Source organism: Carcharhinus amblyrhynchos, chromosome 28, assembly GCF_965287045.1.
Source record: "Carcharhinus amblyrhynchos chromosome 28, sCarAmb.v2.hapA, whole genome shotgun sequence".
NCBI classification, from domain to species: Eukaryota; Metazoa; Chordata; class Chondrichthyes; order Carcharhiniformes; family Carcharhinidae; genus Carcharhinus; species Carcharhinus amblyrhynchos.
The window spans coordinates 23,242,636-23,265,330 of NC_137351.1; the positions used below are offsets into that span (position 1 = coordinate 23,242,636).

Genomic DNA, 22,695 nt, shown 5'->3' on the forward strand with positions numbered 1-22,695 from the left:
ACAACAGTTTTACGTTTAGTCTCCTGCTTTTGCATCATGCCCTGATGTCAGCATAGACTAGAACACATCTCTTGCCCACATGTGCAACTTGTGATTGGAGGGTTGATGCACTAGTTGTGACATGCATTTGCAGAGCAACAATATCAGGGAAGGCATATTGTAGAGACTGAATGTATAAATTGTACTGACAGTGATTAATGTAAAATAGGAGACAAGATCTAAGAATACTAGAGTGAAATAAAATTTACAACCAAGAAGTGATATTAAACATTTAGTGCTCAAGGTAAGGGAAGAATGACATTCTTGTACAACAGAACCACTGAAATCAAGCAAACATCCCAGATACAATACTGTAAACACAGTGAACCATATTCTTTGGCAAGATGGTATTTAATTTTAACTCCCAATCAGGTTTATTAATGTAGACATTCACTCTGGCTTCACTTCACCCCAAAATTCTTTCTTAGACAATTCCTGGTCAGTGTTTGGATCAAATTCCTTCATGCTTGAAGTTTAAAATTTAACAAATCGATCTCTACTTCTGCATCCAATCCCCAAGTTTCCAATGAAGCTATTCATTCCACCCAATGTTCTAAAAACAGACTTTTCTAATATCCATTTCTTTGGTTGCAAACAGAAGCAAGTTCATTTTGGTCTTTCTTCATGACAAGTGATTACTAAACCCTACAACCTTCATTACCGCTCTGAGCAGTCTGACTTGTTAATACTCTGGAAAATGTACCAAACAAACATTGCACACATCATTCCAACTGGGATGTCCCACATTATTTATACAAGATTACAATAATAACTGTAGTCAAATACCATCACGAAGCAACCCTGTAGATTACCCTCAATGGTTCACTACATACCTAGCAATTTTGTTTTAAATGAACATTCCTCTACATGTACACACCTCCCATTCCAAAATTCATACTTAAATTTATGAAAAATTCAGACCAGCCTTTGCAAACCCTTTTTTGATAACTATCTCAGGTTTATAATTTGGTCTTGTTGCCTGGGGCTTTAAGCAAGTTTAGGTTACAAGTATTTGCTTCCACATCTGTAACAAAGCACATCCTCAAAATCTCCCATTGATTTATAGCTCAAAGCCAACAGGTCTTCCATTTATTACCTTTCATTTTCTATTGCCAAAAGTTTTAAAAAAAGGAATGTTTCTTTTCAAATGTCAAGTGAACTATCCCCATCGATGCTTGAGTTTTCATATTTTTTAAAAAAAGCAACACAGTTGGATTTATGCCAAGACAGTAGATGTGCAGTGAGAACAAGGATCCAAAAGTCAATGGCTTCAATCTTCTTGGTGCTTTTCTAGCCAAAATTAAAACCTGCCCAAGCCTATATCTCTCACAAACCAGCACGCATGGGGATTAACAATTCAAAAAAGGTGGGCAACACTGAATAGGAATCCATTCAGCCCCTTGGATCACAGCTGACCTGTGACTCTCTTCCATTTACCAGTCTGGTCCATCTACTCAATACCTCACCCAAGAATCCAACTCTTGATATTTCAATTAATTCAACACCCACTCCTTTTTTTGTTTGGGGGGGGGGGGGGGGGGAACACACAAAGAATGCAAGCCTTGGAAAGAGTTCCAGACTTTCACAATCTTGCGTGTTGATTTGACTCTTGAATGGCCTAGCTCTAATTCTAAAATTGTGCCTCTTATTCCATATTTCCTTGGCAGAGGCAATTTTTGTTTTTGTATTTAACTTGACAAACCCCACAAATCACTAAGCATCTCAATTACACTGTCCATTAACCATCCAGTTTTTGTAGGACCACTGGTCATTTGACTCAGTGGGAGTGCCAACTCTTGAATAAACTTCCTCAGTCCTGCTAACCTGTACTTTACTCAACTCTGCAAGTTCAAGTATATATACACACACTATTTCCTTTTGAAATAACTTTCCAATCCACAAACACCACCCGTTCAGACAATGCATCCCAGAAATGGTTTGAATGTTTTAATCTTCCTTGGGTATTTTTTGGCCAATTACCTTAAATACGAGCAACACTCCTGATGGTGGGAACTTTATTTTTGTAAGCAGCTCAGTGTCCCTTCTCTGCTCTCTGAAGAATTCCAAGTTCTGTAATCTTTCCAGGTCTCAATTCTTTTTTTTGAAAATCATCCCTACTGGCTTCCTGCAGGGTGGTCACCAGAGCTGGACACAATATTCTAAAGTCTAGCCAGTGATTTATAAGTTTCTGTCTTCATGATTCAATCTTTCTCTGACCCTCCCTGTCTGCAGGTTATAACACTGCTTCTTGACAGCATTAAGAAGAAATGCAAGGGTACGAAATGACAGTGCCTTGAGGGGTTCTGGAACTGACAACACATTAAATAAAAAGAAACCAATATTAGAGTTTACCCTCTATCAAATACTTGAAAGCAGAACCGAGCAAGTGAGAGAGGGGTAGGTCAATGCATCAATAGCTGCAGAAAGGTCAAAGCCAGAGTCACCATATCACTCATGACTGGGGACATTTTAATGTTGGAGTTTGGGGGGCTGGGGGGTGCTGGTGACAAGTGGTTTGGAGTAACTCAAACAAAGGAGGCAAAGATGTAGGTGTTAATCTGGGAGGTAACCCATTATAGGATCTTGGAGAAGGAAAAAACCAGATTAGGTTTTTCAAACAATACTTATTTTCAAGGTAGGCAAATTATTCACCACCATATATTCACAGCACTAAATGGAAATGCTAACAGAACAGAATGGATCTACAAGCTCTCTAATCAGCCCCACTGAAGGTGATATAGACTGGCCCCATTGTGAAGATGTACAGTTTAAGGGAAAAAAGGTTAAAATATTGGGCTTAGGAAGGTGTGGAATCCAGTCTAATTCCAAATTAGCAGCAACCTTGTCGATCCAGGACATCTGCAATTCTATTGGGTCATCTATAGACAATGTATACCTGTGAGTACATCGGAGTACACGCCCTGAAGAAACTTAGAAAAACAGGACACCTGTTGTGTTCTAGCCCAACACTACCAGCGCATCCCGAAGGTAGGTTAACCTTTGTAAAAGGAGTTTAGCTCCTCACATTTACAATTCAGATGAAGGTTTCAAAAGATTAAAGTGGGCAGTTAAGACTGAACTAAAACATGCTGAATGAAAGTACAATCCCTGGATAATGGGAGCAAACTGAAAACGGAATATGGAGCGCTACAAATTTAGTTGCAAATATTGCAGTGCATTCGGTTTGGTTTAAAGGGGTTTATTCTTCCAAAATGTACAAAAACGTTCACCAGTACAAAATAAGACCAAAACAAAACCTGAATTTCTGCCCCTTTTGATTCAGTAACTCCGATAGTGCATCTGAAAATTGATACAGAAATGGGACCAGTATGGCAGACTGTGAATCTTCTTAGAAAGTGACTATACCACCACCAAATCTCAAACCCAACCCTGGTTCCAATTACTCCTTGCATATCAACATGTTAGCATTCGAGGTGCTTCTGATAATTTACAGTTCTTCCTTATCCTTCTTCTTCTTCTTGGATTTCTTCTCTTCCACTGGTACAGCCAGGGGGTGTGTGGATTCTTTCTTCAAGTAATTCATGAAGTCACTAACTTCACGACCCCCCTGAAGTAAGAACACAATTAATTTAGAATCGGGCACTGACAATTAAACGTGACAAACCAGAAGATAAAACAAGACACGGGATTCATTTTGCTCAGTATACACTCAAGTTTAGGGGAAAACTCTCCCCTCTGTCCACATCAAGTAAATGCGCCTTCTATATATTGAAGGTTGGGGTGGGGAAGATTTTAAATGTACAAATATTATTCAGCTCATCTTACTTCAAGGCAAGGTAATTTTCAGATGCAACAAGGAGTGGTTTGTAATTAATCAAGTAGTGAACCAAGACAGTCACAAAAATCAGAAACATCCAGTGATTCTAATTATGTCTGCAAGTTGAAGGCTGACACAGATTAGAGTCACGAAATAAGAATCCAATATTTTAAGCATTTCTAGATGGTAGTAAAATCAATGCATGAAAAAGAAAAATGTTGGGACAAATTTGCAATTGAGGTTAGGCTTTTCTGTCTAAATATTAGTTGGCCAACTCATTTTGCAGTATTAGTTATTTCAGTTATTATTTATAGCTGCTTGTGCGCTAATGTATATTTAAATATTTGACAGCCTCTGGCAATACGAATCATAGTGGAGGGAGGAGAACAAGAGTGCTGGATGGCTGGTGAAGTGGACATTGTCTGCCCTTTCTGGTATTTCAGAAATGACACAAGAGGCAGTAACACATGTAGGCACACGAAGTCTCTGTCCTGCTGTGTAACCACTAAGGACCTATAAACTACTTCCTTAGCGTAACAGCAAACTTAAGTAATTTGGCAAAGATAAGACTACCCAACAGTGCCAGGCATCAAGTAGATATCCAGAGCACTGCATCCTAGTTGTCTTTTGCACTGTCATACATACATCACTCACCCTTGGAAAACCATCACACAAACTTACAGCCCTTTCACTGCAGCAAATGCATCTTCAGAGAATGTACATTCAAGATACAAATGTACAATTGAAATCATTGCCAGATTCAGCTTTGAAGGGCACCATACTTCACAGCGTTAATATAACCAAATGCACAAGGCATTGGTCATAATCAGGCTTGCCATTATGTTGGCATTTCCTTATCAAGTCCTTCAAATACTAGCAACTAAAAGGGCTTATTTACTGGGTGGTGCAATCTGCCTCGAAAAACAACAAAAGCACCAAATCACGGGTCAAGTCCAAGGGGTAAAAGACCATTTCAGATACCCTAATATCCCTGGCAGTGCGCACGGATTAAAGTAGGTCACCTGATGTGCATGTAGTCCTGCCTCTACAAAGTCCTTGAGCAATTCACCATCTACCTATCAAAGGGAGAGGTCCACTCTCCAAACTTTTGGGGAAAAGAATTGAAAAATCTCTGAAATTTGAAGGTGTTGGGGTCAGAGAGAGAGAGAGAGGATGCTGCTTTACATCATAAAAAAGATCACTCCTAAAACAAGTCATGGCAATTCAAGAAAATTTCCCTAAAAAGTGGTACTTCTTTTCTAGTGTGAACCACGTAGAAAGAGACAACTGCTAAACCCTGTTATTGACAATCGGATTTGCACTTTGCTTAGTACTGATCAGCACAGCTCGTCAAAAAATTCAAGTCTTGGTGAATCATGCATCACAAAAGGCGAGGTTTATTCGTGTGGATTAGCTAGCCCTTTGCAACAGGGGTCACTTTATATTCTTTAACACAAAAGGTATTTTAGATGTCATAGAAGCTTAGCATTTAGTTTCTCAGGTTTTGACTCCTGGTGAAAAAACCAGGATTGATTTGGAAATTAACTGATTCCAAAGCTGAAGGGGATTTTGCTACTGTGTGTAACACACACTCATCGACTGATGAAATAGCACGTCTGTGGGTGGCAGTTACGTGGTACCCAGCTGATGGGAGCACCATTTCCTCATGCGTTATTTGGATGGGACAGTTCCAATGAAGTTCCTTGCTTGAAGGGCATAATGTCTAACAGACTATGACCAAATGACAATTATCAATTATGCAAGGTTAAATCATCATCATCTTTTTGGTATGGAAACTGGTGATCAATGACATTGCTACAAAATACTAAAGTAGTTACAAGAAGAAAAACATACCTCGTATCTCTTTGGACTCTGCTTCTTACCCATCGGGGCAAAATAAAGTGTGGGAAACCTAAATGTTAAAAACAAAAATTGTAAACAGTTCCAAATCAGAGAATTAACTTGAACCAATAAAATGGCTGTTTTCTCGGTTCTTACCCTTGAACTTCATATGGTGAAGGCACATCATTGGCTGTGGCATCCATCTTGGCAATGACAATGTTAGAATCGCTGCTCAACTAGCAAAGAATAAAGTAGTCAATATTATTATGGAATAATCCATCTTAAAAACCAAAATCCATTTTTACAAACCATATTTTTACAAACCTTTTCTCCAAGCTCCTTATACTTGGGCTCCAGATTCTTGCAGTGGCCACACCATGGAGCATAAAATTCAATCAAGACATCCTTTGTTTCATCATTCACAACGTCATCAAAATTCTCAGCTACTACAACCTGTTAAAATAAAAGTTTACAATAGCAAGTGAGCAGTTTCAGACAGGAACACAATAGTCTAACTCAGTAACACATTAACAGGACAGGAAAAGCAAACTTTGTTTCTGAAAATTGTTCATGCTGGAAACTATTAGGTTTTTTTAAGTTTATTTATTAGTCACAAGTAGGCTTACATTAACACTAATGAAGTTACTGTGAAAATCCCCTAGTCGCCACACTCAGGTGCCTGTTCAGGTACACAGGGAGAATTTAGCATGGCCAATGCACCTAACCAGCACATCTTTTCTGACTGAAGGAGGAAAAACTGGAGCACCTGGAGGAAACTCACGCTGGCACAGAGAGAATGTGCAATCTCCACACAGACAGTGACCCAAGCTGGGAATCGAATCTTAGTCCCTAACCATTACAAAATACAAGAAATACCCCCAGTTCATTTCTACAACTCCTTTCCCAAAATGTACAAACAGAACTCCAGATTCAAATCTATGGCTGCTTTCAACACAACTTCAAACATATGTTAAACATTAAAAGATTAACAGAAACTTTGATAAGCATAGCCAGTTTTTTCTACCATGAGTAGTTCAGCTCGACATCTCAAGTGGAATAGGAACTGATGGCTATGGACCCACTAATAAGAGGTTTCCCCACCTCATGGTTGGATATAGGTTGCCATAATTAGCCAACAATTCCATTACTTTACTGAGGCTAGCAGGTGGCAGAAGTGGCTTTAAAAAAATTCACACAGGCACTCCCTTGTGAAACCCACAAAATGGGGCAAAAATAGATTAAAATTGCTTAAGTCTCCTAAAACAAACCATTGGAAAAAGTAATATAACGTGCATTATCCCACAAAGCTACTGACATTTGTAAGTTGTTAGAACCCAGACATTGGCACTTCAGTCATATAACTTAGTCAGCAAATAAAAAGGGAGTACGATCGAGGCTGTGCACTTGCAGCAGAATAAATTAGCGTAATGAGCTACTTCAGCCTGAAATATCAGAGAAAGCTGCTTGACAGTGAAGAACAACGCCCAAGAGACCAACCTTCACAGGGCCGTCATTGCTCTCTGGAACTGGTTCAGACTTAAGGTAACGTTTCAGCTTGCCAGCAAAATAGTCCTCTAGAAAACGTTCCAGTGCTTTGCCATCACGCCTAGCAAGAGGGAAAAAAAAAGACCTTTGAACAAAGGGCCACTTACAAAATATGAATGTTTAGTTACTTGATAACAATGGGCAGCTTTAAGGAGAGCAAGAAAATATTACCTGCCAAGGCATTGGTTAGGCTACAGCCGGAGCAGCGAGAGCAGTTCTGGTCACCACATAGGAGTGGTGTGATTGCACTAGATGGGGTACAAAGGGTTCACCAAGATGTTGCCTAGAATGAAGCATTTGAGCTACAAGGAGATTGGATTGTTTTGAGAGCAGAAAGGTCGGGGGGCAGGGAATGGAAGCCACATGATTGAGGGGTATAGACAGGGTGCATAGGAAGCAACTGTTCCCCTTGGTTGAGGGGTCAAAGAGCAGGAGATTCAGAGGGGATTTGGAAAAGAAAATTGAGGGAAGGGAGAATCTGGAATGCACTGGGAAGGTAGTGGAGACAAGAAGTCTCACAGCACCAGGTTGAGGTCCAACAGGTTTATTTGGTAGCATAAGCCACCAGCTTTCAGAGTGCTGCCCCTTCATCAGGTAAGTGGTAGTTCTATTCACAAACAGGGCATATAAAAGATACAAACTCAATTTACAAAATAATGGTTGGAATGCGAGTCTTGCATGGTTACATAATAATAGTTGAAAGACCCGCATGAGTTTGTATATTTATATGCCCTGTTTGTGAACAGAACTCCCACTCACCTGATGAAGGGGCAGCACTTCGAAAGCTAGTAGCCAATGCTATCAAATAAACTTGCTGCACTTTAACCTGGTGCTGAGACACTTCTTACTGTGTTTATCCCACTCCAACACCAGTATCTCCACATCAAGGCAGTCGAGGCCAGAAATCTTATAACCTTTAAGCATTTAAATGAGGACTTGAAACATCATAACATTCAAGGATATGGGACAAGTGCAACTTTAGTGGTAGTTATCAGTATAGACTCAATGGACCATAGAGCTTTTTCTGCACTGTACGACTTTATGACAAAACAGTCTAAATAAAAAAGATCTGGTTAGCATCTGGCCAGGATAGCAAACCACAAAAACTTAGTTTTAAAGAGGACAAAAGTTTAAAAAAAAAATACAATTTATAAACTGCACTTTTATAGTAATTCTCTTCAGAAAAAGGTTTGTGTTGAACAACAGAACCAAAACTTACGACATTTTGGTTTTGTACCCATGCTCTGCATTCAAGCTCAGAACCAGCGTTACTTAGTCTGAGGTATATATCACTTAAACAGTCATAAAAAGTGTAATCTATTCTAATATCATTCCAGTTCATGTTTACACCACAAATACACTTTCTAATTACATGCATCTCAGTTCTTCTTTTGACAAAACTGCTGGAACGTTCTAAAGAGAGTGCCACTGATTTCCACCAACGATTCAAGTTACTTACGAGAACTCCTCCTGCATCACATATTTTTGATCCTTTGCAGTTTTGATAGCAACCACAGGGACGTCACCAGTGGCACCATCCAAGCCAAATTCTGAGAGCTCGTGGCTGAAGGTTTTGTGGTTTGCAACGGCAAAGTGCAACTTCTCACCAGCCTCCAGAAATTTCTGAGCAACCTTCATCACTCTGCAATTGGACACAAAGAAAAATTAAAATTGTGAACAATACGGTCAGTAAACAGACAGAACCAAGATAACCAATATCCAAAAACTAAGCTTTTTAAAAAGTTAAATCCCTAGAGCTTGCTGACTTCCCCATAACACGTGGTTAAAAACAGCTCAGTTTTAATACATTACAGATTATGCTAATTTTTTGCAGTAAATGCACTGAATAAGTGTTAAATTAAGTGTGTGCGCTTTCATTGTTTAACATTAAGGATGTACATTTTCACATTTATGAAGTGTTCCTAACCAAATAGGAAGTAAAACTACATTTCAGCGTGCAATACACAGCGCAGCCAAGGTGTCAGATCATGCTCAAGACTGATCTAGATTATTCACCCCGACAGTGTCAGATTGAGCAATTCCGAAATTAACACCCACACAAAAAAAAAGTTAATCCATGGTTACAAAAATCACGCACAATGCTGAAATATCTCCCACGTTTTCCAAATTGAAGTGTTGCATACATGCTAGGTATTTCGCTGATAGTGGAATTGCTTCCAAGATCTAAACCCAAACTCCTAGTAGTAGTTACCGAATCAACATCACTCAGTAGTGAAAATGACCATTGCACACTAACACAGGTACGCTAATTTTAGCTTTAGTTTAAACATTTACCATTTTGAAGATGACAGTTGTTTAGTGCTGTTGAGACGTTCTAAAGATATAACAAGTCTAACCTTTCAGGCAAAATGCAAAAAACAGGAACACACAATTTAAAAGGATTTAAATAGTTCAACCAGTACCTATTTCTCCAGTAGTTTGAACCCTTTGGATTTTTTTCATAATCTACATCATAGTAAGCCACCAGCAGATCCTTCCCTTTCAACTGGTCTTTATTATCTTCAGTCATATGGGCACAGATACCAAAGCTGCATTCAAAAGAAATATCAAGTTACAAAAACTGACGACAACGTTTACTATAACATTCTTATGAGATAACATTGAGCAGAGTGAATTGCCTTTGACTGAAGTCAATTAACTGCACGTAGTTAAATCAAATTAAATCAGTAACTGAGTGGGGGGGGGGTACCAATGGGGTAGATTGCCAACTAAAGGCTTGTTTTGCAACTCAACCACCTTGCCGAAAATTAACAAGTTGAAAATCCAACTTTGTGGTACTGCGCAACAGAATTTGCTTTGTGGCTGCAATCTTGAAAATCACATCCCGAGTGAAATGACATTTAAGTGAATCATGGGTTTTTGTAGAGATCATTGTTAAAGCCAGAATTAGGCTCCTCATGGCATTTCCTGCCCTCTCAAAAAAGCCAATGTAACAGTTGAAATACTGTGCAGCAGCTGTGCATTCCGAGCTGAAATAACTTGCAAGCACATCACAAAATATTTAAAAAATTAGGCATTCCAGAATCTCTGGCAGAAAACATTGAAACATCATGTCTCTGTTCACAAGCATAATAATCCTCAAGCATTTAAATAAAATGCAATGTGAATAGTATAAAAATGTTAACTTTCTGCACACTCACCCACTTCAGTTTTGATTGGCCAGGCTCCACCTAGTGGCAGAGGTGGATTGGTGCAGGAGTACCTGCACTGACCAAGTTCTGCCACTTGATGGAGCCCAGGGTGCAAATTCTGGTGCCAGGAGCAAAGCAGCTGAACAAAAACAGACCCTGGGACCCAAGATAGGAACCGAGAGTGAGAAGCAAGGAGAAAATGGGATTGAGGGAGAGGGCAGGAATAAGAGCCATCGTGGATGTAAGGCCAGGAGCCTCACCAGGAGAATGGGTAGAGCAGCAGCAACTGAAGTCCCCAATGATTACAACAGGAATTTTAAAGTTAAGAGCAGAGACCACAGAGACCGCTCAGTGGTATCATCACTAGACTACTTATCCAGAAACTCAGCTAATGTTCTGGTCACCCGGGCTTGAAATCCTGCCATAGCAAGTGGTGGAATTGGACTTTAAAAAATCCAGAATTATAAATCTACCGATAATCATAAAACCAATTGTCAATCGTCAGAAAAACCCATCTGGTTCACTAATGTCCTTTAGGGAAGGAAATCTATTGTCCTTACCCAGTCTGGCCTACATGTGGCTCCAAACCCACAGTAATATGGGTTGACGCAACTGTGCTGAAAGGACAACTAGGGATGGGCAATAAATGCTGGCCAGCCAGCAATGCTTATGTCCCACAAATAAATAAAAAAGGGAAGAGGGAAACTCTCCACTGATTGGGGTATACCTAATACAAAGGTAGATGGTTCTGGTTGTGGAAGACTAATCATCTCAGTCCTAGGAATTACTGCAGGAATTCTTCAGAGCAATGTTTATGGGCAAGTGCATTAGTGATCTTCCCTCGAATAGAAGGTTGGAAGTGATGATTACAGTGTTTAGCATTCATGTGCAGTTCCTCATATACCGACAGTCCAAGCATGCACACAATTAGACAGCATTCAGGCTCAGGCTGCTTAGTTGGAAGTAACATTTGCATCACTGAAGTGCCTGTCAATGGCCATTTCCAACAGGGATATTCTATCATTTAGTGGCATTAACTTTGTTGAATCTCTTACCACAAACACTGAAGGCACGATTGACTATTGACCAGAAACCAAACTGGACCAGCCATATAAATACTGCGGCTGGGAATTCTGTATCGAGTAACCCACTTCACTGCCCTAGAGTTTGTCTACAAGGTTAAGGAACCCTCTTCACTGGGTTGAATGAGTTCAGCTTCAACACCACTCAAGCTCGATACCATGCAGAACAAAACAGCCTACAAGATCAGCACCATAATCCTACATGCACTTCTACGGTTTCCACCCCAGGCACACAGCCGCAGCAGTACGTACCAAAGCCATGACTGCTACCAGCTGGGAGAATAAGTGCAGCAGATGTATGGAAACATGGTGTTTTCACCTGTACGTTTCCCTCAAGTCTCTGACCAAGCTGACTTGGAACTATACTGCCATTCCTTCACTGTTGCTGGGTCAGAATCCTGGAACACCCTCTCGAACCTACATCACTAGCAGTTATTTAAGATAGCAGCTCAAGGACATCTTCAAGGACAATTTGTGATGGACTATGTTGGATTCTTGCCCACATCCAAGAAATGAATAATGCCATTTATTTGATATTCATACACCAGCTTTGAAGTCTCCCAGCATGATCATTAACGTGATTTGAATCATTCAGTTGCCTTGTGCAATTATTACTCTTCCCACCATTGGACCAAAATTCAAGCAGCGGTGCAAGGCATCAAGATCCATAATCAAAACCGTAATATTGAAAAATTATGCTGGTTATAAAACTTGCCGGAGTCTGCACTTACATGTTGTCCAGAACAAATTTCTTTACTTTTGCATTTGTGAATTTTTCTTCTGTGTACTGTACAGTGCTGCTCTCAAACTTGTTTGCCAGTCTTGGAGCTCGGAACAAGATAATGCCCCTATTAAAAATAAAAGCCAGCATTAGGAAAATAGTTAGTAAATAATTTAAAATAGTCGAATCAATTTCAGTCTTCAGTGATTAGAAAGTCAACAACATACTTAGCTTTTCTTTTATATTTACCCCACTTTGCTAGAATCAACATTACCTGGAATTAATGCAAATTCATTCAAGATGCTCAAAAAAATGTTTACTATACTGTTATAGCCTGTATTTACCATGGACACACTGTTACTGCACACAAAGCGCCCTTCATTGCCTAGAATGCACACGTATATGATGGGCTCTATAGCAGGTCTGAGGAAAGGTTCAGAATTGTTCTGAACCTGTCATTTTTAAAAGGGTAACCCATTTTAAACATCTTACAATAGGTCAGCAAGCAGTCAGTAGGTTTAATTCTGTAAGTTTATTTACATCCAAAATGTTAAAGCTTTTCATCTCTAACAGAATTAACACAATGTCTTACTGTTTCTTTATTCTTGATCATCATAAGACCATACATATGGGAGCAGAATGAGGCCATATGGCCCATGAAGTCTGCTCCACCATTCAATCCTGGCTATTACCTCACCTTACAATATAAGTATCTCCCACTTTATGTTTTTTAGCTTTGACAAAGTCATCTGGATTGGAAATGTCACCTCTTTTCTCTCCTTACAGATGCTGCCAGACCAGCTAAGATTTTCCAGCTTTTTTTTGCGGCTGATAAGTTTTTCATCCCAATTCTCCTGCCTTCTCCCCGTAACCCTTGATCCCATTATTGATCAAGAACCTATGTCTGCTTTAAGGCACTCGATGACTTAGCCTCCACAGCCCTCTGTGGCAATAAGTTCCACCGATTCACCACCTTCTGGCTAAAGAGGATGGTGTCTATAACAGCTGGCACACACCCAGAAAAACAGATAGAAACTCCAGATACACTTGCTTTCTCAAACAATGCTGCCATTGGCCCAAGTGCTTCTCCCACTCTTTTCCTTCAGAGCGGTGAAATGGTGGTGGTGGTGGGGTTGGGGGGGGGGGGGGGGGTGGGAAAGAGAGAGAGGAAAAAGGAGATGGGTCTGTGCGCACGTATGGGGACAGGGACAGGACTTCATCGTCTTTATGGTCAGCAGGACTAGCTGCATGCTTTTCATTGCAGGTTGCACTTCTCTTTTGTGGTAGCTGACCAGAATTATTAACAAGTTGGTTTCTGTCATCAATCAAGTAGGATTTCAAATAATCACTTTGCGCAGAAACATGAGGAAATAGGAGCAGGACTGGACCTTGGGAGTCTCCTCAAGCTTGCTGCACTGTTCAACAAGATCATAGCTGAAGGTTCACAATTCCAATTTCTCACCCAATTTCCATAACTTGTTCTATATAAATTCTTTTACAGCAAAGGATTGTCTTCACCAGTGATCCTTTTTCACTGGTTTTTAGTGCCACTTCCAAAATGGTGCATTACCGTCAGCTTTTTGAAGATTCACTGCACAGATTCTTCTGTGTTGCAGTCATCTGAATTGTGAGCTTTTCATGGGTGAATTAAGAATTATTTAAGGCCTTGCTGTTGAGCTGTGGTGCATTGGCATTTAAACATTTGCTGTTTGAGTAGACACATCAAGTGCCACAACCCTGTGAATGAAGGAATTTTCCAACAGACCTGAATCCAATCCATTATTCCAATACCAGGACCCCTATTTCTAGCCATTCCAACCAGGAGAAACAGCCTCAGCACATACCCTGACAAGCTCTCACGACCCACAGCAAGAATGAATGAACAACAGCTTTTATTACATTTGGAACCAAAATTTCATTATCAAGAACCGGCCAAATAATTCTTAAATGTTTTACTCAAGATATCCAGGAAATGGGGATAACTGGATTACTACTGGCTTGGATCAAACTTACACGTTTAATAAATATATTTTTACTCTGGGTGCAGCTTGCATACAACCTTCAGCATTTATACATGGAACAGGAAACATAGGATGGGAATTTTCAGTATTAATGTAACCCTACTTGTGAATAAATACATTTTTTAAAAAAAATTTATACGTGGAATAGGAAGCAACCAAAACAAGAACGGAATTTAAAAAGTAGGACTAAAGAAAGTGGTATGGTTTAAATTGTAATTTAAAAGTGGCTTGAAAACTTTTCTTAACATAATAAAGCTTCAAAATTAAGCATGATTATTAAATGTTCAAATATGAAAAACTCTTCCTTTTGCCTACTCCACATAGCCATTGCGTTAAATGTATCTACTCAAAACAGCAAATGGTTAAATGCCAATGCACCACAGCTTAACAGCAAGGTCTTACATAATTCTGAGTTCACCCATGTAAAGATCGCAATTCAAATGGCTGCAATTTCAAACAAAAGAATCTGTGTAGTGGATCTTCAAAACGCTGAGGATAATGCATCATTTTGAAAGGGATAGTAAAAACCAATGAAAAAGGATCAGTGAACACAATCCTTTGCTGTAAAATGATTTATATAGAACTGGAAAAGGTAGCATGAAAAGGTTGATTTGCTGAAGGCCACTAAAAGTTGGGAGCCAAGTGTCTCCATAACACTAAAGCTCTCATGTGCTACTGCTTTGTAGTCAGCAAACATGGTTAAGATTCAGTACGTACTTGCTCTTAATGTCATATTTCTCGAGGAGTTCTTCTGCATTGGTGTGCGCAAAACGGTAGTTTTCCCTCATTGCACTTGCCGCTTTAAGGAAATCAGCCTGGGGAGCACTGGCAGAGTCTGCGAAGAAACCTGCACAACACACAAATTAACACAAGTTATAGTTATTCAGCACCTTGGAAAATCAGCATCAGAAGTAGACTCACATAATGCAGATTTGAGAATCATTTTTCTCCACAATATTCCTTCTCCACCAAAATAAGTCAACCTCTGTTCATTGTCAAGAAGCAGCCAGTTTAATTGTAACTGACATTTTCAATGAACCTACACATGAAAACCCAATAGACTTGAAATGCAGAAATGTTTCAAAAAGTCTGTGACAAAGGTACTTTTTCTTGTTTTTACAAATTATCAGTTTCTCTCCCTGCAGATTAGAACACTTGAGAAAATGATGGCAAAGCTATTTAAAATATGAAGTTACAGTCAAGTACATTGCAATGTTTTACTAGCATCATTAAGTTCATTGCATGATTGAGTATGAAGAAAACACAACTTTTGGTCCTTGCACAAAAATACCAAAAGAATTAATCATATCTCAGAGCCATTAATTAAGTGAACTGATTACATGGATAAGCATGACAAGATAGGTTTAGACTAAATGCATAATTTGGCTCAGATTTGGTTAGAAGAGAGAATTTGGTCAGCTGCAAAACACAAGACAATTCAAACAATAACAACTGAATAACTAAACTCTTCCAACTATATTAAGCATACAAACTATCTTCTACCCAACCTTACCCAATATTCCAATTCAGCACACCCATTATTTCTTCCAGCTGGAGGGTACATATGGTTAAGTTTATGAGTGCTAAGTGATCCCATAACCAATGGATCAGCTCTAAGCTCTGTGATCCTGTCAGATCCAGTCTTAAAACGGCGACGGACAATTAAACAATTCTTTGGAGTAGGCAGCTCTACGAATATCCCCATCCTCAACGATGGGCAAGGCCAGTGCCTCAGTGCAAAAGACAAGACGGAAGCATTTGAAACCATTTTTAGACAGAAAGGCCAAGTGGATGATCTGCCTTTGCTTCCTCCCAAGGAGCTCAACACCAGGTGTCAGTCTCCAATTTGATTCGCTCCACGTGACAAAGAAACGGCTGAAGGCACTGGATATTGCAAAGGGGCTTCACAACAGTGCCAAGACTTTGGCTCCAGAACTAGTCGATGCCTAGCTAAGCTATTCCAGCACAGCTGCAATACTGGCATCTACCCAACGATGTGGAAAATTGCCTGGGTGCATCCTGTCCACAAAAAGCAGGACAAATCCAACCCAGTTAATTACTGCCCCATCAGATTACTCTCAAAATGACTGACGATGTCATTAGTGCTATCAAAAGGCACCTATTGTGCAACAATCTGGTCACTTGGTTTGGGTTCTGCCAGGGTCACTCAGTTCTAAATCTCATTCCAGCCTTAATCCAATTATGGCCAAGAGCTCAATTCAGGAGTGGAGATGAGAGTGACTATTCTTGACATCAAGGTAGTATCTGAGGAACATGACATCAAAAAGCCCTAGCAAAACTGGAGTCAATGGGAATCAAGGGCAAGAACTCCATTGGTTGGAATCATATTTTCATTTGTGCTAGATGGTTGTAGTTGTTGAGGTCACCTCAGTTCCAAGACATCACTGCAGAAGTTCCTTAGGGTAGTGTCCGTGGCCCAGCCATCTTCAGTTGCTTCATCAATGACCTTCCTTCCATCACAAGGTCAGGCTAATGACTGCACAATGTTAAGTATCATTCATTATTCTTATAGACACTGAAGCAGTTCATGTCCTCATGCAACAAGACATTCAGACCTGGACTGATGGGTGAAGCCAATATTACTCATCACTTACGTGCCACACAATGACCACCTCCAACAGGAGGATCCATTAGGCACATTACAGCTTCAGAAAAGGACATGGAGTTCAACAACTTTAGACTGCTCTCTTCTCTTGACCCGCTTTTTAAAAAGATAGTCGGCCCATCAAGCCTGCATCAACTCAGAGCATCTTACCCAGGCCCACCTCATCTACCCCACTAATCCCCCCCTAACTTACATATCATTGGACACTAAGGGGCGATTTAGCAAGAGTAACCCATCTAATGGTGTTATCATCTGTGGACTGTGAAAGGAAACTCAAGCCATCATGCCGCCCTTTACAAAACAATTTGTCCCAAAGCTACACTTTCACTGATCAGACTTTTAACGCATTCAGATATCTTGTCTTTATGCAACCACTAACACCTTGTCCTGACATTAACACTTCCTCTGCCTCATGACCTACATATCTTTCTCAGCCCCCATCTGGTTACCACTGACCAGAAACTAAACTGGATCAGCCATATAAATACTGCAGTTACAAGAAAGTCAGAAGGTAACTCTGAGTAGTGTAACTCATCTCCAGACTCCCCAGAGTCAGTCTGCCATCTACAACGTAGAAATCAGGAATGAAATTGAAAATACGCATCTTGTCTGGATGAGTGTAATTTCAGCAACACAAGTAGCTCAACATCCTCCAGAACAAACTGCCCATTTGACTGGCACCCCTTCCATCACCTTTAACCTTCACTCTCTCGAACACAATGGGGAAACCAGTTCCCCTCCAAGTGACACTGCGTCTTGACTTGAAACTATATCACCGTTCCTTCAGTCACTGAATCAAAATCCTCAAACTCACCCTAACAGTACTGAATGGATTCACAATATAAAGAGGTGGTGGTGAGCCACCTTAAGGGCAATAAATGCTGGTGTATCCAACAATATCCACATCACGTGAAACAATATAAAAGTCACAGATGCGTAACTGTGCTTAGACATCTTAAAACATCTGACAATTCCTTATAACCTACTCTCAGCAAAGAGCTGAGATCTAAATTGCCCCACCAGCAACTTGGATATGGTTCACTTAAAAAACACTTGTTCCATGAGTGTTACTGACAGTGACTTACCAATAACTGAAGCATCAACATCATTAATGAAGTTCTCCAAATCTTCAGCAGTTTTAATTTCTATGGAGCTTGGTCCTGCCTGTTTCTTCAATTGGCTGACAATTCCATCTGTGAAGATACAACAAATGGATGAGTTACTGCAGAACCAAAGCTGTATTTACAATCAAGTTAGTGTTTCTGATTGCAAATAGATAAGGCCATAAAAAAATTTGAAATACAAGGCTGAGAATTTTGAAGAGGTGGCACTGGAAGATCTGAAGCTGATGTATAGGTTAGCAAGGAGGGCAAAAAAATGAGTGCAGCATTATGGGCAAGCTGAAGTGCTGGAATGGACACCTGGAGGTGACAAAAGGCACAGAGGGTTTAAGCAGCTGTGTTTTTGGGGTGAGTATCAACATGAAACTGCCTATTCCTAGTTTCTCGATTTTCAGAAGGCGTTTGATAAGGTGCCACACAAAAGGTTGTTACAGAAGGTTGGGGGCATGGAGTTGGGAGTAGGGTGTTAGCATGGATAGGGGATTGGCTGTCAAATAGGAGGCAGAGAGTGGGTGTCAATGGGTGCTATTCGGATTGGCGGTTGGTGACGAGTGGAGTACCCTAGGGATCGGGGCTGGGGCCTCAGCTATTTACCATTTATATAGATGATCTGGAGGAGGGAGCCAAGTGTATGGTGTCAAAATTTGCTGATGACACAAAGTGGAACAGCAAATTGTGCTGAGGGTGTGGAAAGTCTGCAGAGGGATCTAGATAGGCTGAGCGAGGACCTGGCAGATGAAATACAATGTTGGCAAGTGTGAAGTTATCCACTTTGGTAGGAATAATGGTAGGAAGGACTACTACTTATAGGGCGAAAAGCTGCAGCATGCTACGGTGCAGAGGGACCTGGGGGTCCTTGTGCATGAGTCGCAAAAACCCAGCCTACAGTTGCAGCAGGTGATCAGGAAGGCAAATAGGATGCTGGCCTTCATAGCAAGGGGGATTGAATATAAAAACTAGGGAGGTCTTGCTGCAACTGTACAGGGCACTGGTGAGGCCGCAGCTGGAGTACTGTGCGCAGTTTTGGTCGCCGCACTTGCGCAAGGATATTTTGGCCTTGGAGGGAGTGCAGGGGAGGTTCACTAGGCTGATACTGGAGTTGAGGGGGTTGAGCTATGAGGAGAGGCTGAATAGACTGGGCTTGTACTCATTAGAGTTTAGAAGGATGACGGGAGATCTCACTGAGACATATAAGATGATGAAAGGGATGGATAGGGTAGAGGTGGAGAGGCTCTTCCCGCTCAAAAAGGACAGTAGGACGAGAGGGCACAGCCTCAAGATTTGGGGGGGGGGGCAGTTTAGAACAGAGGAGGAACTTCTTCAAAGGGTGGTGAATCTCTGGAATTCTCTGCCCGTTGAAGTGGTGGAGGCTACCTCGCTAAATATATTTATGACGCAGGTAGATAGGTTTTTGGTGGGCAAGGGGATTAAGGGTTATGGGGAGAAAGCAGGAAAGTAGAACTGAGCCACTTCAGATCAGCCATGATCTTGTTGGATGGCGGGGCAGGCTCGAGGGGCTAGATGGCCTACTCCTGCTCCTATTTCTTTCTCATGTTCTATGTTCTAGCTGACCTCGAGATACTGCTGGATGAGTGAGCCACAGTGCAAGTGCTCTCTCCTACGTTTTAATACAACTGAGTGCTTGCTGCACCATTTCTTGGAGCAGTTAAGAACTAACAACATGTGGATCTGAAGTCATGTGCAGGCCAATCCAGAAAACGATGGCAAATTTCCTTCCATAAAGGACATTAGCAAACCAGGTGAGTTTTTACAACAATCCAGTTGTTGCACAATTAAGAAGATTATTTAATTCCAAATTTTAATTAATTGAACTTGAGTTCCTAGTCTCCATGCTGGGATTTGAATTTGTCACTAAAGCATGAATCCAGGCCTCATTACTACTATGCTATCACTACCTAAGCATGGAGGCAATTTTACTAAGACAGAATACAGTCTTCTGACAAATTATATACTGGCAAAAATTCAGGTTGGGGTCAGATAAGAGGCCAGGGTTTCAAACAATTTTACTATAATCAAGATGGTGGCTAGGACATCAAGTGGAATCAGTAGAAAGTACATGGAACGCAGAGAATGCTGGAAAATCTCAACAGGTCTGGCAGCATCTGAGAGAGAAGAGAGCTGACATTGAGTCCAGATGACCCTTTGTCACAATTTTGACAAAGGGTCATCTGGACTCAATGTCAGCTCTTCTCTCTCCTTACAGATGCTGCCAGACCTGCTGAGATTTTCCAGCATTCTCTCTTTTGGTTTTAGGTTCCAACATCCGCAGTAATTTGCTTTTATGTAGAAAAGTATATGGAGTGTGTGGTAGGGCCAAAATGTTTCACTCCAGCTCAAAGATTGGATGCCAGATAGGCAGTATGACAAAAAGGTAGTTGAGGGATTGGAATAGGCAATGGATGTCTAGAACTGAATGTTGTTAAAAACACAAATAAAAATTGCTCCATGATTTTGAATGATGGCACCCAGGAACAGGAGGGAGCTGCAGATAGATGGACTTTTGAAGGGCATCGGTGTTGGGAAGGTATGTTCAAGCTGCGATTTAACAGACAAGAGCAGAAACAGGTTAGTTCCACTGAGCTGAAAAACTGAGTGTAAACTTGAAGTGTGGCATTAAAGGCTGCAGGAGATTGAGAAAAATACTTCTTAATAAGCAGGATGAGACTTGTGGACAAAACAGGAGCACATGGGGAGATAGAAGAAAAGAGGAAGAGGTGAGATCAAGACTAAAGTTCAAACAATAGAGAAGCTTGACCTAATCCTTAAAGCAACTTGATAAGTAAATCTGACTTGTAACCAAGAACACTCAGACACTGACAATTTAAAAATCAGTCACAGCATAAATGACCTGAACCACTTGTGGCATTAACTATCCACAAGGATTGTAAAATCATAAAAGTTGAATTGTCACAATCAAGGTTTACATTAACACTGCAATGAAGTTACTGTGAAGTTTCCCTAGTCATCACACTCTGGCACCTATCTGGGTCAATGCACCCAACCAGTGCATATTTCAGACCATGGGAGGAAACCATGCAGACACGGGGAGAATGTGCAAACTCCACTCAGACAGTGACTGAAGCTGGGAATCAAACCTGGGTCCTTGGTGTGGTGAGGCAGCAGTGCTAACCACTGTGCCACCATGCCACCCAGATTTTTCAAAATCATAGCCACAAATGGGGAATAATTTTCACCACGTTAGTTCTTACCTGCTGTTCTTGGACCATCATAGGAACCAGATTCTTCACCATCACGGAATATTTTCAAAGTTGGATAACCACTAACTCCATACTTGGTACAGGTGTTTGTATTTGCAGTGCAGTCAACCTGGCAAGAGTTCAGACAAAACATCAGACCAGAATGAACGCCCCAACTACTTAGAAAATTCAAATCCTACAACACAAACATGATACATCAGCTGTTAAGAAAATGAAAAGGAAGAATTCAAGTATTGTTTTTCTACTTAAAAGATTTTCAGCAGGTCACTTGCAATCTTAATTTATTTCCATGCAATTTTAAACTGATTTAATACTGGGACACTTGTGTTTTTAGCTTCAGATCAGTCCTATCATTTTATAGGTATGTGTTATGGGAAATAATTCAATTTAATAATATTGGCCAATCTGTAGCACTGATATGGAAGTGACTGATTCAAGCTTTCTTAATTACAGTATTGTCAACTTGTGTTTTTCCCATCCTATCACCTTTTTGAAGGCTGAACAAGCAACCTATGAGTTGCATACATACTGTACTTCCACTCTTTTACTAATCCATTATAAATCAAGGATAAATTATTATGACAAGTGCAAACCACAAAACTTCAACCCAAACACAACCCTTGCCAGACTGACAACAGTTCACACAATTGAACAAATGAAAGCATTTGGCATTCAGTGTCCTTCTGTGAAGTTGCATACTCAGTTTCCAAGGTCACAGTCATACCAAACTAAGATTCATTCCCTAATGCAATCCTGATCTGGAGGAGATGGTAATCTTCTCATGAACATAAAAGGTGCCCTGCGCTTCTCAAATATGAAGAGGGGATTTTCAGTCAGGTCATTGCAGTGTTGCAATGCAAGCCTACTGGTGACAATAATAAATAAACTTTAAATGCTGTCTAGCCTTGCCAAACCATGTTGGCTTATTCCCAAATGCAGAGTTGAGGACTGCCACTTTGTAGCTTGAAGTGAAGGTTTTTTATTGGGTTTGCCAGAAAGTACTCCCAACCTTCATTTCCCTTTAGTCATATACCAGCACTAGGTAACTTCATAGAATCCCTATAATGCAAAGAGGCACCATTTGGCCCATCAAGTCTGCACTGAACATGATCCCACCCAAGCCCTATTCCCGTGACTCCACATTACTACTCTGCAATCCCCTTGACACTAGGATCAAGTTAGCATGACCAACCTAACCTGCACATCTTTGGACTCTGCCCTTTCAAATTCCAGCTGATTACAACCCCACATGACCAAGAATTACAACTTAACTAGTTCTTATATGATACAATCATATCAAGCTAGTTAGAATTCCGAAGCAGAAAAATATGCTTTAGAGAAAAATTTCCTCTGGCAAGTTGTGTGCATTATTACTATTTTAATTTGGTTATCACTACCTGTGAATAGTAATAGTGAAGTAAATGGGTTGTAGAAAAGCACATGCAGATTCACATTTTTGAAAAGGTAATCAGTTATCATCTTTTGGTTTAAATCTAGGAATAAATAGCTCGCCTGGATGTGCCCTCAGT

The 22,695-nt window shown here is 40.5% G+C and overlaps 1 protein-coding gene across 1 annotated transcript in view; it reads right to left on the bottom strand.

Moving 5' to 3' along the window:
• Positions 1-258: 258 nt before the first annotated feature.
• The window catches only part of pdia3 (protein disulfide isomerase family A, member 3), a 31,120-nt gene continuing 8,683 nt past the window's right edge, over positions 259-22,695 (bottom strand). The window contains exons 3-13 of the mRNA XM_080214473.1: positions 21,158-21,275; positions 17,892-17,999; positions 14,898-15,027; positions 12,170-12,286; positions 9,628-9,753; positions 8,664-8,846; positions 7,157-7,265; positions 5,984-6,112; positions 5,816-5,895; positions 5,672-5,729; positions 259-3,607 (exon numbers count right to left, since the gene is read on the bottom strand). Of these exons, the coding sequence (XP_080070599.1) occupies positions 3,488-3,607; positions 5,672-5,729; positions 5,816-5,895; positions 5,984-6,112; positions 7,157-7,265; positions 8,664-8,846; positions 9,628-9,753; positions 12,170-12,286; positions 14,898-15,027; positions 17,892-17,999; positions 21,158-21,275 (1,278 nt within the window). The 3' untranslated portion in view covers positions 259-3,487. The remainder of the gene's footprint in view (positions 3,608-5,671; positions 5,730-5,815; positions 5,896-5,983; positions 6,113-7,156; positions 7,266-8,663; positions 8,847-9,627; positions 9,754-12,169; positions 12,287-14,897; positions 15,028-17,891; positions 18,000-21,157; positions 21,276-22,695) is intronic.